Here is a 16,183-nt window from a genome sequence, read left to right on the forward strand (position 1 = left end):
AATTTATTATTTTATCTCAATTTGACAATAGTTTTTTTTTTCACATTAATCTCTCTACATTTATTGAGTAAGAATAGGTAATCGCGTTTATACTTTCTTGCGAGTAGCTGCATTGATCTTTAGTTTCTTGTCCCTTGATTTCTGCGAGTATCTGTTTGCACAGAATGATTTATCATGGCTTATTCACTTTCATTTTTATTTTTTTTTATAATTGCTTTGAATTGTTTGTCCGTATCTAACTTTTCTATGTCTTTTCTTGAGCCGAGGGTCTTCCGAAAACAGTCTCCCTACCTAAGGTAAAAGTAATGTCTGCGTACACTCTACCCTCCTCAGACCTCACATTGTGGAATTCATTGGGTATGTTATTATTGTTGTTACTGAGTAAGAATCAAAATGAAGATTAATAATAACTACTTATATTTTTATTTTTTAAAAAGGACAATTATTTCAGATCAGTTATTTTTAATAAGCACGATAACTAGAATGACTGAGGGAGTAGTACACCAATCTAGACCATACTTAAAGACAAATAGAGTAATCCTGATTTAGTACCAGAGATTAAATATTTTATCTTATTGTGTTATGACTTTATTATATTGTTTAATCGACCACTAATTTTTTTAATAAAGAGAATAAAGTTGGCTTAAGAGTGAGATTAAACTACCCATAGCAGTACTTTGTTGTACGTAGCGAAAACGACCAAAATCATACATTATGTTTAGGTTTGCATCAAAATCATACATATTCTTTCACATGGAGCACTAATAGTACATTATGTTTGCATAAGTGGTGCACTTTTAGTCAAACTCCCAAATATTTTTTTAGAAATTTAATGGAAAAGAACAAAAATGCCCCTGAACTTTTAGAAAAGGTATAAAAATACCCTTTATTCATCTATTTTGCTAAAACTACCCCTCAATTCAACTTTTTGGCTCATTTATTTCCCTTGACTAACGGATAACACTAATTTTTTTAAAAAAAATATTTAAATTGCACATGACATTTTATTACTGAAAAATTGATTTAGTTTTTTAAAAAGAAATCTGAAAAATCGTTATTTGTAGAATAAGGAAAAATAATTTTTCAACACCCGTTTCTTTAAAAAACAAATATAGTAAGCCTTTTATATATATAAAAAAAAAAAACAGAATTGGATTTTCATTAAAACATGTGGAATTTTTTTAAATTTGGAAAACTTTTTTTTAACGGGTGGAAACCCCATTTTTTTTTTTAGAAAATTCAATTTTAAAATCTGAAAAACTGATTGTTTTTTTAAGTAAAATGTGCAAAACTAATACTCCATAATTTTCTTCTAGATTTAAAAAAAGATAGTTTTCTGGTTTTTTTTTAAACACAGTTTTTCCATAAAAAATTTAATTTTTTCAGATTTTTATAAAAATTCAGTTTTTCACATTTTGAAAAGAAAAAAAAATTAGTGTTGTTCGTTAGTCAAGGTTTTACACGTTAAAAAAAGTTTTCCAAATTTAAAAATATTCCACATGTTTTAATGAAAATCCAATTCTGTTTTTTTTTTCATATATATAAAAGGCTTACTAAATTTGTTTTTTAAAGAAACGGATGTTGAAATATTATTTTTCCTTATTTTACAAATAACGATTTTTCAGATTTCTTTTTAAAAAAATAAATCAATTTTTCAGTAATAAAATGTCATGTGCAATTTAAATATTTTAAAAAAAAAAATAGTGTTGTCCGTTAGTCAAGAGGAGTAAATGAGCCAAAAGGTTGAATTGAGGGGTAATTTTAGCAAAATAGATGAATAAAGGGTATTTTTATACCTTTTCTAAAAGTTCAGGGGCATTTTTGTTCTTTTCCGTTAAATTTCTAAAAAAATATTTGGGAGTTTGACTAAAAGTGCACCACTTATGCAAACATAATGTACTATTAGTGCTCCATGTGAAAAAATATGTATGATTTTGATCCAAACTCAAACATAATGTATGGTTTTGGTCCTTTTGTCTAGGTAGCGACATTTTAAAGTAAAGATGAGGTCATTATCATTAAACTTTTACTGCAATTGCCTACACTAATGCACTGGGTTTTGTTTGAATTATTCTTTGTTTTGTTGATGGGTGGGATATGTAGTGATTAATACTTAATTCAATGAACGATTTACTTGTCACAAACTTCCATTTTTTAGCCCCAAAAATCTATATCTATATCTATATATAATATAAAGCTAGGCATAGATAAGGTGATGTGGCACCTCTTTATGGCCACCATTGCTATTTATCTTTTATCTCCTTTTTTTGACATTTTTTGCATCTTTCTTCTCATTGATTATATTCAAAAGCCTATGTAAAGGCAATAAATAATTATAATAAATAATTGAGAATAATGAAGAGTCATAGTATGCGCACCGTTACCTACAAAGTGAAGAACAAGGCCGTGAGGCAATAAAGAATTGCACTAATAAATGATAATGAAGAGTGGTAGAGTCATTTTGAAACTGAACAAGTTAATTCTTTTTCTGGAATCTCCTCTGTTCCTTCTATAGTTCTATTCCTCCGTTTTCTGCCACAAACAATCTTCTTAATCTACCTTTTCCTTTCTTCTTTTTAGGTAGATTTTGTGTCTTGCAATGTACTTGAAACCTTTTCCAGAATGCTTAAAATTAGAAGTCAACTGTTATTATTCTTTTTTGTTTTTGTTTCCCATTTCCATTAATCTAAGTTGGGAATGTTATATTGTTGATCTTTGTTTGAGGCCTTTCCTAATTTAATTATTGAAAATTGGAATATTACATGTGCTTAGAGTGTTGGTTTCTGGTGTTTCGTTCTTCCACTTTTTCTATGATTTTTTATATTTTATTAACTTTAGCTTTGTTGATTATTGCAGGTTACTCGGTTTGTGAATTTGCTGATTTGGATTATTTTTGTTTTAAAGATATTGTTAAAATTATTCCGCAAGTGAATTTTTAAGTCTATTATGAAAAACAATAGTTACATCGCTCATTAATTTTTGGGAGGACTTATTTGCTTCTTCTTTTCATGCTGGCACACATAAAATTCTATCATCAGTGATCAAGCATTTACAGCTACTGATCTGAAGATAATATAGCATGGACTGTTTTAGAGCAGATTAAGTTTAAGGAGAAGGAGAGGTAGAGTTGCGGCAAGATTCAAAATCTACACTGTTTTTTTTTTGGTAAAGTTTACCCACTAAATACATAAGTGTATATATGTAAATACTTCTTCATATACGTAGATATGTAAGACTTAGTTATATTTTTCGATTTACAATTGAATGGAGAAAATATGTGATCAAATAGTCTATAACATTCTTACATGCTGTGCTTGGAAATTTTTATTTTCCTATATGTGTTTTTTTTTTTTTTTTGTAATATTGCTAATATTTGTTCTTTATATTTCCATGCAGGAATATATTAGAAAAAATGGACGTGATTAAAGATTCTGAAGAAAGAACTTGAATCAGAATTGGAAAAACTAACTATGTCTCTTTCACTTTGGGAAATGGTAATTTTGTGTAATTTTCTATAAAATAGTTTAAATCTTATGACTGAATAGCCCATTTCCTGATGTTTTTGCCCTAATTTTTTGGAATTGACTATATTACGTTTTCTTTAGATTTAACAATATTATAGAAACCATTAAAAAACTAAAAGTTATCTTAAATTTTTTCTTTCAATATATTAAAAAGTGATACTTTCACTATTTTCATTTAGAATTTTAAGCGTAGTATCTTCTCTAATTTTCCTTTATCTTATACCTTTTGGATAAAAAATAATTCTCCTACAGATATATATATATATATATATATATAAAAAAAAAAACAAATGAATAAAGAATATAATAACAAGGATGAAAACAATGAAAAAGGACAAAACTTCCTTGTGTTTATGTTTTTTTTTTTTAATTATTCTGAAATTAATATTAAGAAAACTATATGTTGTGTTGAATTTTTTTCTCTCTTTTTCTAAATTGAACTGTTCAATGTGATAAATATCATTTATTTTTTTTGGTTTAATATGATACATGATATCATCCAATTATGGCTAATGTCATATAAGACACATTATCTTGATTAATTATCTAAATTCATGTATTGAGAAAACATTTGCATTGTAATTAGATTTTTATATTATTGAGAAAAAGTATATAGTGTATTTTGTGAAGGTGAAGATTTTATGCCTCCATATTTAAAACGCGGAAGAAATGAAGGTTGAAAATATTCTTTCAATTAATGAGAAGTTAAAATGACTCATAACATTCGGCATATGCTTCTATATATGTAAGTGGATACAATATCTCTCCATTTCCTGTCACATTCTCATCAAGTTAGATTTTTTTTTTTTTTTTACTGTCTTTTGCTTTTTATAAGTGCAAGAAATGAATAGAAGGCTATGATTTCACTCAAAGAGATGGGGATAAACTTGATCAAAGAATATATAAATATTAGTTTTTTTTTATAATAATTATAACAATAAATTCAGTCATAAATAATTTTCTTTAACGATCGCACGAAGCGCGAGCTAATTACTATTAAGAAGAACCGGTTGGTGCTCCTTTTTCGCCGTCCGTTGTGGACTCCCCTCCCCCCTAAAAAAAAATTGGGCCCCATATTAAACAGGCCCATAAAAAAAATATTATGGGCCCCATATATATTAAACAACAACTAATATTAAAAAAAAATGTGAGCCCCATATTAAACACCATCCAGTATTAAAAAAAAATGGAACCCACCACATCCAAACTCATGGAAAAAAAAAGTGGACCCCATATTAACAAAATCAAGCAATATTGAAAAAAAAAATTGAATCCCATATTTAAAAAACAAACAATGTTAAAAAAAATGCGGGCCCCATATTAAACACCATGCGTATTCGTAGCAAACACTAATATAATAAAGTTTTAAATACGGAGCACAAACTATAATGTTATATTAATCGTGTTTTGAACATAGTATCCCATATTAACAAGATCAAGCAATATATAAAAAAAAAATGAATCCCATTTTAAAAATATAAACAATGTCAAAAAAAAAAAGTGCAGACTTTGTATTCTTAGCAAACACTAATATAATAAAGTTTTAAATACGGAGCACAAATTACAATGTTATATCAATCGTGTTTTGAACATAGTATATATAAAAAAAAAAATTGGGTCCCATATTAAACAGGCCCATAAAAAAAACAAAATTGTAAAAAAAAATTGGGTCCCATACTAAACAGACCCATATATATATATATGCATAAAAATAGTGCAAATTAATAATGTCAAAAAAAAAAGTGCACCCCGTATTAAAAAATCAAACAATATTCATGTAATTTCTAAAGTATCTCAGTAAGTCAATAATGATGGATTCATTGCCGCGTGCGTATCAATCCATTAGTGGGAGCAAATGAAATTACTTTTCTTCAAAAGGTTAAGTAGTCAAACCATACAATTTTTTTTTTTATATTAGCCTGAGATCTAATGTAGATATTAAACTGTTGTATTTGTTATTCCGCCATGTCATTTATTTGTTATGTTTACTAAAATAAATATACTTAAAATATTTATATTTTAAAATAAGATAGAATTTAATTACTTTTTTATTTTTATTCCTACTCTAATAAATGTGAAAAGAGATTAATGTCGTAAAAAAAATATATCAAATGGAGATCAAATAATGAATAAGGTAAATTAGTCAAATTATAATTCTAATCGACGTTTTCTTAAAAAAAACATCCAAAAGACAACATGACAAGTAAAATGAGCTAAACCGAGAATCTTTACCAAAAATTAAAAAATTATATTTCTTCGTTTAAATAGAAAATCAATTTCTACTTTGTTTCGTTTTAAACATGTAAAATTAATTTAATAATTTGAATTAGAATTATCTAAATCAAAATTTGATAAAAAATAATAAGTATTTTACACCTTTAAATTAATCGAATTAAAATTAAAAGTATCAACTGATGCTTAAATATTGGTATTGTTTTATCTCAAAGAGAGAAAAATAGTTTCCTTTTAAACAAGTCTTCTCTTTTAAAAAATATTAATAAATTTTCGTAGCAAATACGAATAAAATAAAGTTCTAGATACGGAGCACAATTATAATGTTATATTAATCATATATAGCAGGTGCATAGGCCATCTAGTTTTCTACTATTAATAAGTGAAGGGTTGGGTACGACGAAGGGTAATTCAGTAAATGTATCTTTGGTCCCTCAGGGTATTTCCGGTATTCTACAAATGGTCAAATAGTAACTTTGGCACTAGATTTTTTCTCACTCTAGGTGTACTTGCACTCCAAAATTCTGGAATGATCTTTCAATTTGTGTCTCTGGAAGTGTCCATCTTCGTCTTCACCCTCAATTTGTGTCTCTGGAAGTTCACCCTTGAGGTATGCTTCTCCTTCTTGCCCTAATTTTCTTCAAATTTACCAATTTTATGGCTTAAATTCATTGTTATTGTCAGAATTTTCATGAATTATCTCTTCAATGTTCTTTGGCTTTTTTTCCATTGTACTGCTGAGCTATTGTGTGCTGCTTCTTCCGATTTTCTGGTGGGTTCTTTTGGTTGCTTCCTTTTTTTTTTTTTTTTGTTTGTTTGCTTATCTTTCTGGTGGTGGGTTTGCTTCAAAAAATCAAAAATTGTAAAATTTTGAAATGACAAACCCGGTTGAAGAATACACTGTTTAATTTTTTGTTGAGTTTTGGGACTAAATTTACTGCACTTGGAGTTTGGTGATTTAGTAGCCTTCTTGCTAAATTTGGGTAGAAAGTAGAGTCTTAGTTTTGATGTTGTTCCTTTGAAATCATTACTCTAAGCAGGACTATAATGAAAATATAGAGCTTTGTTGACTAGGTTTTCTAATTTGATGTCGGAGAAATTTGATTTATCTTTATAATGTATAAAGTAGAATCTTAGTTTTGATGTTGTTCCCATGAAACCATTACTCTAAGCATGATTATAATGAAAATATAGAGCTTTTGTTGACTGCGTTTTCTAATTTGGTTGCTCCATATCGTCGGAGAAATTTGATTTATCTTTATAGAGCCCGTTTGGATTGGCTTACAGCTTAAAGCTGTTTGCAGCTTATAAGCTGAAAAAAATAAGTTGGGGTAGTCCAACTTATTTTTTTTGACTTATAAGCTGTTTTCAGCTTATAAGCTGCTTTAGATAAACTAAGTCAAATGGGTTCAATTATTTTTTTGAGCTTATTTTAAGCATAAAATGACTTTAAGCTGGCCAGCCAAACACTCAAAAAAGCTGAAAACAGCTTATAAGCCAACTTATAAGCCAATCCAAACGGGCTCATAATATATAATAATCTTTTGTTGAAAGTTATATCAAAATGGTCAGCTCAAATATGACCTGTAAAAGGAACCAAATCTCATCTTTTTTGGTCGAGCAATGAAGAAAGTGGGATTACAGGGCAGGGCCTTAGATGTTAGTGAGGTCATGTCAAGTTTGAAATTAAAGGCAGGGACTTTTCAAGTGTAGATGCACTTCCAAAATAAGTGAACATTCTTCTTGTATAAATGAACAAAAAATTGTACAACATCATTGATGAGTGTTGTTTTAAACTTTTAATGGTGTAAAATCTTTAATTTGTACCATGTAAAATGCTTCAACAACTAATAGAAACTATTAACAGAAGACAATGCTCCAAGTTTGCCTAGCTTCCTCTAAGAGATTCTAGAACCAAAAGAATGTTATAATGTAATAGATTCAGCAAACGTTCTAAAGTTCGTAAGTTGTCACGATCTTGAGCCAAAGCCATTGATAAACTACTTTTTGTAATCAAGATAGTTCTTCAGAAACTTTGACTTACACTCTAAGATTGTATCATGGTTTTAGGTGTAAACTGCAAGATAAGAAAAAGAGAAGGACAAACTTGTGAGCACATAATGTAGCATGGATCCAATTTACAGTTTCAGTTTACCTGCAGCAAGACACAAAACACATCCCTATAAAAGGGTAAAGAAAAAATATAGAAAAAAAAAGTGCTAGATTGAAAAGGTTAGAGCTTTTTCAGGTTCAGTTTGTGTTTGACAAGTTTTGATGCAAAGTTATGTTTTTTCCCCTTTTCAATAGTTCAGAGCTTTATGTTGAAGAGTTGTGGTTATTTTGTTAACGGGGTTTTGATTTCTTTCTTGGGAATGGGGATCTTATATTTCCAGAATCTATACGTTGTCAGGTATTTTTCATCTCTCTCCGTGCTCTTCGTCCTCTTTTCTCGATTTTTCTGGTGAGTTCTTTTCAGCTCTATTCAATTTTATTTCCATTTTTCTGGTTCAGTTTTCTGGCCTCCTTCATATTTTCCTGGTTTCTCTGGTTCAATTTTTTTGCCTGTCTAATTTGTTACATTAGATAAGTTTTGCATTGTTTTTTCCCCTTCTTCTTGCAATAGTTTCTACCCATCACTCCTGCATTCTTTTGAAATTTTGTCCAGTTTTTCTTTAATTTTAGTTTTCCTACTCTTCGCATAATTTTTTGCTAGGTGTTTTATATGCATGCCAGTAATTGTATCTGATCTGCGCATGCATATTTGCAAATAGATAACTGGTGCATATTTAGTTGTATATTTTATATTTGTTATTACAGATCGGTGACGCCTTTTCAATTTTTGGCACCAATTAATTACTGCAAATCGAAATATCCATGTAAAAAATTGTAGTATCGAGCTTATGCTTGCTTACTTGTCCACATTGTAGGCTATAATAACATAAATACCCTTCGTCGTCTATGCGACTCACGCTTATTATAAAGTTAAATTAAATGTGTCTGTTTTCCTCCTGTCAACTTTATGTTGCTTTATCAAGAGCAAAAAGTTCAGACTGTGTAAAAATATTAATCCGACCTAGAACAATAGACGATCCCGATGATCATTCTACCTACAATATAGTATATAATGAAATTATCCATAAAGCATTCTCTTAGGACTTTCAAAAAGCTACTAACTATTCATATAACATATGTAAGTTATTGCTTGCATTTACATTTTTCATCAACCTTACTTCCTTTATCATACTATTCGATTGTTTAACCCACTTTAATTATTTTTCAGGGGATATAAAATGACACAGCTACTTGGTATATATGCAATCACTCTTGAAATACCAGACTGGACCTGTAAAGTGTAAGTTGTGGATATATGCAAACCAGGAGAAGGTTCTCACCATAAGATAAAATATTTGAACATGATCTGCAATATTGAAAATTTTGGTTTCTTCATATTCAAAATCTGCAGTTAAGCTACTTTCTCTCCCATTCATGCTTTGTAATATGTTTTTCACTATTTTGGTTACCAATATTTCACTGGTAGTTGTATCTTTTAGTTTCAAAAGTTCTTTTTTTCAAATTTTTCTTCGTTTAATTCACCCACGCCTCATAATGGGACTCTGGTGGTAACTCTTACGTTTTCTGACAGTTTCATTTTTGCCAAATTTGGTTCTGCGGTTTAAGCTCTGAGTTTCATGTCATTTATTAATATGTGTTTTTCTTGCTTATTTAAATTTTTCTTCCTTCTTAAGAAGTAGACTTGTAAGGTGAAATTCTTCTCCTTTTTTTATTTTTTATTTTTTTTACTGTTAGTACCCTGTGCAATATGTGATTCACGCGAATGACTTGCGGTATTGGGGAACTGTGCGTACCAGTGAACCCAAGGCTTTTGATTATATGCCCAAAATAACTAAATACTTTTTTTTTGTGGCTTTTGTTTCTCCACAGGTGTTCTAAGACCTACTCTTCTGTCATTCAGGAGCTGAAAAGGTGCATTTACTTTTACTTTTCAATATTGGTAAACAATATATATGCAGTGTTAAGAAATCATGTTCGAATGTGTTCTATTTGCTTGCGTTGTGTATTTTTATTGTGCTGTTACTGCTACATTTTGTTGAACACGGTGTCAACAAGTAAAACCAGGTTATTACATAACCTTGATCAAAAGAAAAAGTAGATATAACTTATCACTGCCCTCATTCTTCGTTTGACTTTGACAGTGAGTCTTTTCAAATGAACATGTGTTTTAGCTTTAAAGAAGGCATATTTTCTTCTTTCTTAAAATCTTTGTAGATCTTTCTTACCGTTGCAGCTCCTGGGAGATATTCTGCTATATTGCTCAGATTATGTTGCAATGACACTTTCTGTTAGCTCACGAGGCAACTTGAGGAGTCTTCTGAGCCTATGCAAGGTATTGATCACTTTTCATGTTCCTCATTGTCACTCTTATTCGTTTTTACCCTTATGCCTCTTATAATGCTTGTCTAAGTTCTTTTGGTGCAGTTGCTTCCATTTGCTTTCTATTCTGTATGATTTGACTATGTTTCTTAGTATACCCTTTTTGTGAAAGAACTTATATTTTCTTTTATTGGTAAAGTTGTTTATTCCAGATGATTATATATTATATAATCTACAGAAGTAAAGGAGTAAACTTTTACTGGGCATCGTTTGCGAACTGGAATCGGGTACAAATTTATCAGATCATTTATCGTAATACTTTTGTTGGCTTCCCCTCCAAATTCTTTTTCTATTTTAAGTGAGAGTAGTTTGTCGATATTTACAATTTAAAGAGAAATGGAGGCAAAGTATGTATTCAAATATGATTTATAATTAAAAGCATAAGCTTGTGGAATTCTTATTCAGAATTGCGTCAAGAGGTCTGTTCATGTTGTTTTCCTCTCATACATTCTTCCACAAAATCTATTTGATGTCGTTAAGCAAAAGGGTAAGGAAGTAGATAGGGAAAAAAGTTAAGTGCCTATCTTGAAAAATCAGTTTTCTCCCAGTAGCAGCCCATCGAAAAGGTGATTGGGAAGCCTGAAAACATTGGAAAAGGATATCTATGAATACTTGGAATTTTGTTCCAATTTTATCCCCATCGTTAAACATATTGGTTTTTGGCATCTACTTTGCAGCAAGGAATGATTGACACCTTTCATTTCTCTTGATAATTACTGTGTACTTGCGAAGTTAAATCACAAGTATGTGTTTAAAAAACTAACAATTTAAGTTTTGTGCTATTCAAACCTGTAGTGTTGTGGTGATCTCTAATATGTAGGGTCATTAACAATTGGTAGGGAGAGTGCAATTTCTGGTAGATCACCCAAATCTCATCAACTTATTGAATGTTGTGGCGCTGATCAGGAAAGAGGTTTCTGGAGGTAACCTGTGTATGAATTCATGTCAAATAAAAGCCTAGACAATCATTTTTCAGCAGTGTCTTTCCTGCTCTCTCGTGGCCAACAAGACTGCACAGTGCTTGGGCAGCTTGAGGCTGATTTATTTACATGAAGAATTGTGAGTTTAGGTATTTTATTTGAATATCTTCTCCTAATTTCACTAATAAGATTTTTAGTGTATAAACTTTTAACCAGATTTTCTTTTCACTATGTAACCCTATTGGTGTTGCCATTGCATGCACTAACGGACCTACTAATTGCATCAACCGATAACAAAGAGAACTGAAATGGATGACGAGTAAGGATGAGTTCTAATTATGATGTTTACCTGTAAGAGAAACAATTCAAAACCACTAGAGGTCAGAGTTTCAGTTGAGAAAAAATCTGAGATCAAATGTTGGCCGGTAGTGCAGATTGCGTCTAGATATTACTCCCTCTGTCCCAATTTTTTCGCTTTCCCAGATTTAAATTGTATGAACTTTAACCAACATTTTAAGATATTTTTCGCCAAATTGATATGAGAGAAGTTGTAACTTATAGTAGCTTTCATGTAGTTTTCAAATATATAAGTTTTTGTATCAGACTGACTACAGCACAGACTGGTGTACAGAGAACAACTTACAGGTATTTTACAGTTCCATGAAAGTGTCATTCAAATATAGTTCTCCAGTACTACTTTTTTTCACTGTTATTTGAAGTATGATAATTCTTTTTATACTTTTGTGCCACTGAACATAAGGAGATTCTATTTATTTTGGAGGTCTACACAAAAAAAAAATCCTAATTGAACGAAGTGAGATGGGAATATTTTGATAAATACAACAATTACAGGTATGTGGGATGGTGTTTGTGACAGATGTCTGGAAATAGTTCTCTGAAATAATGCAAAAAATTGCTGAAGGTAACTGCTGGAATTTTTAAAACAGAAACTACTGATAAATAAACGTCATTTGAGATTGTGCTAATGGAGAGTTGTTGAATTTTAACTTGTCCCTTTCTCTTGAACACCTGCTGCTGGTGGAAAGTGACAGGTATCCCGTGGAACTAATCTTGGACGGAGGTCCAGAGGGAGTACCTAAATAGCACTCTGACGAAATATCAGAGAGAGCTTAAGATACAATATTGAGTTGATAATTACATGGCCAACTTAACATTTTGAATTAGACGAATCTCACTTCTGGAAGCACAGTTTGAGTGATCAGAACTCTATGAAAAAGTTTAATTGCTTAACCTTCATAGTTTTGCTTCTGATTATCTTCGTTTGATATCCTTAAAACATTTAATGTGGGATGAAATTTTTGCTGAAGGTGAAGAATCGATCAAATGGCTTTAGGATTCATGCTAAAATATTTCTTCATGAAGTGTTATCATAAATGTTTCTGTATATTTCCCCCATCTTCTTGCTAAATATATCTATTTGCTGACACTGGTTTAGAGATTTAGTTTACTACATTGAATTTATTTCTAGCATCCAAGGAAAATATCCACATTATCAAAAAAAAAAATCTCTATAATTATTTCCTATATTTCAGTAAAAATAGTAACTTTCCTAGCTTTTGAACCTTACCGGTCGTTTCAGATCAAAATTCAGAGGGTATCTATGTGTTTTGAGGATATACATTATGAACCCTTCCTCACAAGTCTTCATGAAGTTATGCATACTAATTGATTTTTTACCTTGGTTACAGTTTATTTAGTTGATCTTGGAATTCCATTATTTGCTTGGACTATTAGCTGGAATTTTGTATGCATCTTACGAAACTTATTCTCATTGGGCCACCTTCTTACAGTGTAAACTTCATTGGTTAAATATAATACATTTACCAAAATTTCATTTAGCTTGACACCAAGCTCAGTCCCCTTCACCCACACTCCCAGTCAGTATTGACTCAATTACCCATAAAAGATGGAGCTTATGACTGTAGGAGGACTTAATATATCGAACAAGTTATTGTCTGTAGAAGGTACCCAATCTGCAAATTTAGTAGAAATGAAATATCAACTTTATGCTTTTTATGCCCTTTATCATTTTTTTTTTGGTGGTTTTGCAATTCATTTTGTTGGATTTCTAGCTGTTAGTATAATCTTTCCTTCTCAGCCATGCTCGGTAACTGAAGAGCTGATTGATGGATTTAGAGATGGAGAATTATTGTTCGTTCTCTAGGTTTTCCCTGCTCTGTGCTCTTATCTTTACGTGGCAAGTGTTTGAGAAAATTTCTTGTTTTGCTTTATTCCTTTTTCGTCTCCTCAAAATGCAGCTGCACTTAAATTCTATCTCGGTTTACTATGGTTTTTGAGGGATTAGATCTTATGGAGCAGTTATTACAAACTTTTCAACAATATGTTTGACAAGCTTGTTCATATAAAGGTAAGATGGATTACAGATGATGTGGGGATTCCCTTTTTACAACGGAAAGAAGGAAGTGACAACCCAGCAGAAGCAGAAGTCGTAAAGTGTAAGAAAGGTGAATCAAAAGCTATGAAACAGGAATTCAAGACATTATACATATGATGTTTGTGGTCAACTGTGTAAAAGGATGCACCTCCTTTTGTCATGAAACGAACTGAAGAATATAGGCAGCAAGCTTTACATTGTTGGAAGTACATATTTATGATCTTTTAGATATCTTGTACACCTTTGTTCCTCAATGTATCTAATGCTATATAGTATGAAGCGTTGATATTGTGAACATTTGATCAGGTTGACATTATTACTTCCGTTTTCAGTAATAATCCATGCTGATTAAAACAAATATAAAATTATTCTCAATATTGTATCTTTTTGGTGATGTTGTATTAATATGTCACACAATGAAGTTGGGCAAAAGCCCGTGCTATGCATGGGCACGGGCCATCTAGTAATATAATCAATAACGACAAAGGAAATCCCGACAAAAAGCTAATGTTTTACCGATCTCTATATAAGAGAAAATACATCAGAACCCCCATAAAGTTGATACTTTTTTTAAAAAAGACACTTAAACTTTGCGGGAGTTTCATAACCCCTTGGACCTCTTTGAACTAAAATAAATATACCCTTTTGACTCATTTTCGCACCAATTGTGAAAGCACGCAGAAAAAGCGCATGAAGGAACAAAAAAACAGCCATAAACCAATATTGAAATGCCACGTGGCTTCCCAATTTGACAACTCACCCCAAACCATTTTTATAAACCCTTCTTTTAAATAGCAATGCTTTTCTTTACTTTATTTATTTTAATTTCTTTTTCAATTTTTCCCCTCATCTTCTTCATCCAACTTCGACCCTGTTCTCTTTCATTATTTCCATTATCATCTTGCTTTTCTTTCACCCTTATCTTCTTTCTCCTCTGTTTTTCTAAGCTCTTTATTATTTTTAGGCTTTTTTTTTTCTTTTGATTTTGATATTGTAGTAGAGTTTGACAGTAATGAGGGAGAACACTCAAAATTCATGCCTCTGCAATTATCTCCGGCCAGAATGATAAAGGGCAATTTTTAGGTTTTATCGTTTCGTTCTGTTTGAATCAATTTTGCTCGAGTTGTTTTTGAAAAAGCAATATTCATTTTTTTGTTTGTTTGTTTGGTTCAGTGGGTTACTTTCCCCTCCTAAGAATGGAGATCGGGAGTGATGAGGTTACGAATTGAGGAAAGGATGGTCAATTTGGGGGTAAGGAGATGGAGAAGATGGTGATTAATTAGATTTTTGTTTGGTGGTGATTTTAGTTTTCAGATTTTGATTATTTGGTGGGTTTGATTTTCAAATACTGATTGGTGGTGGTTTGGAAACTGTTTGGTGACGATACAGTGGAATTGGTGGTTGTTGCAGTGGTAGTGATGGTGGTGGCTTCATCTGATGAGCTTTTACAGATTTGAGATGAAGAAGAAAGGGAGGAAAGAAATAGAAAAAAGAAAGAAAAGGAGTCAAATAGAAATAAAAATTATTTAAAAATTAATTTGACACGTAGCAAGTGATAATTTGTGCGTGATTTTCACACATTTTCTTATATTTGGGATTGACCGAAAAAGTGGGTATATATACTACTCTGAAGTTGTTCAAGGGAGTCATAGGACCCCCGCAAAGTTTAGGTGTATTTTTGATAAAAAGTGCCAAATTTTGGAGGGGTTCCGATGTATTTTTTCCTCCATATAATGTTGAAACGCTATACATCTTTTTTATGTTCATTACCCTACATCTCACGCTAGTAGGGGTGGACGTTCGGTTTTTTCGGTTCGGTTTTTTCAAAGTTCGGTTTCGGTTTTTTGAAAGTGGACACCGAACACCGCACCGAATTAGTTCGGTTCGGTTCGATTTCGGTTTTTTTTTTAGCAATTACACATCTCTCTATTTATTTCCACATTTTTCCTTCTTGATTGCTTCGAGTAATTTAATACAAATGGTAATACAAATTTATAATCTTCAAAAAACAAACATAACAATTTTGAGAGAGCGCAAGTCAGCAGAACCAATCATCTGGATAAGACGATCAAATACATTAGTTTTTTCTGCTTCGAAGGAATTCCAATGAAGTAGGCATTTGTATATGGTAAATGCTGCCACTGGTTTCCTTCACTGAACCCTATAACTTCTGAGGAAAAGTTGCAAGGAAGGTAGTTTTCAAGATGCATCAAGGAGTGTGTCAGCACTCTTTATTTGTTCATTTCTTTAGCTGTCATTATGTATTGTTGATTATTTTTAACCAAGAAATAGCTAATGATATAAGGGATCATAAATAATGAGGGTGAGGCTAAATCTCACAGAACCAATCTCATGAATAATGTTAAAAACTAATGTATAAGATGGGGTTATTAATACAAATTACCATGTAAATATTATAATATTATTGTCTACTTATATTTTTTTCCCCCAAAAAAATGTATTCATGTAGTAAATCTTCAAAAAAAAAAAAAAAACGGTTAAACCGAAAAACCGAAAATCTGAAACCGAACACCGAACCGAACACCGAATTTGCTATTTAAAAAAATCAGAACCGAACCGAAAAACCGAATTCATTCGGTTCGGTTCGGTTTTTCGGTTTTCGGTATTTATGCCCCACC

At 31.1% G+C, this 16,183-nt stretch overlaps 1 protein-coding gene across 20 annotated transcripts; it reads left to right on the plus strand.

Annotated features, from left to right (window-relative positions):
* The first annotated feature begins 6,145 nt into the window (after nucleotides 1-6,145).
* On the plus strand, nucleotides 6,146-13,919 carry LOC132600560 (uncharacterized). Of its 20 annotated transcripts, none has more exons than XM_060313810.1 (7): nucleotides 6,148-6,366; nucleotides 8,150-8,217; nucleotides 9,037-9,108; nucleotides 9,699-9,740; nucleotides 10,044-10,161; nucleotides 10,348-10,435; nucleotides 11,048-13,919. In XM_060313810.1, exons 1-6 carry the CDS (start codon nucleotides 6,175-6,177, stop codon nucleotides 10,390-10,392), a joined length of 537 nt encoding a protein of 178 aa, XP_060169793.1. In that variant the 5' UTR covers nucleotides 6,148-6,174; the 3' UTR covers nucleotides 10,393-10,435; nucleotides 11,048-13,919. The 20 variants fall into 20 exon arrangements, 9 of the variants coding, with proteins under 9 accessions (XP_060169793.1, XP_060169795.1, XP_060169792.1 ...); XM_060313812.1 differs by lacking the exon at nucleotides 10,348-10,435 and adding an exon at nucleotides 10,886-10,951; XR_009567244.1 differs by having other exon boundaries at nucleotides 6,146-6,366; nucleotides 10,063-10,161; nucleotides 10,348-13,919.
* The last annotated feature ends 2,264 nt before the right edge of the window (nucleotides 13,920-16,183 follow it).

This window comes from Lycium barbarum, chromosome 6, assembly GCF_019175385.1.
Source record: "Lycium barbarum isolate Lr01 chromosome 6, ASM1917538v2, whole genome shotgun sequence".
In the NCBI taxonomy this organism is placed as follows: Eukaryota; Viridiplantae; Streptophyta; class Magnoliopsida; order Solanales; family Solanaceae; genus Lycium; species Lycium barbarum.

Excerpts from the sequence above, each read along its gene's own strand:
- LOC132600560 (XM_060313808.1), top strand. The coding sequence starts at position 6,175 with ATGTATCTTTGGTCCCTCAGGGTATTTCCGGTATTCTACAAATGGTCA. Across the intron at positions 6,367-8,149 it reads TCTGGAAGTTCACCCTTGAG|AATCTATACGTTGTCAGGTA; the intron begins GTATGCTTCTCC and ends TTATATTTCCAG. Across the intron at positions 9,109-9,698 it reads CCAGACTGGACCTGTAAAGT|GTGTTCTAAGACCTACTCTT; the intron begins GTAAGTTGTGGA and ends GTTTCTCCACAG.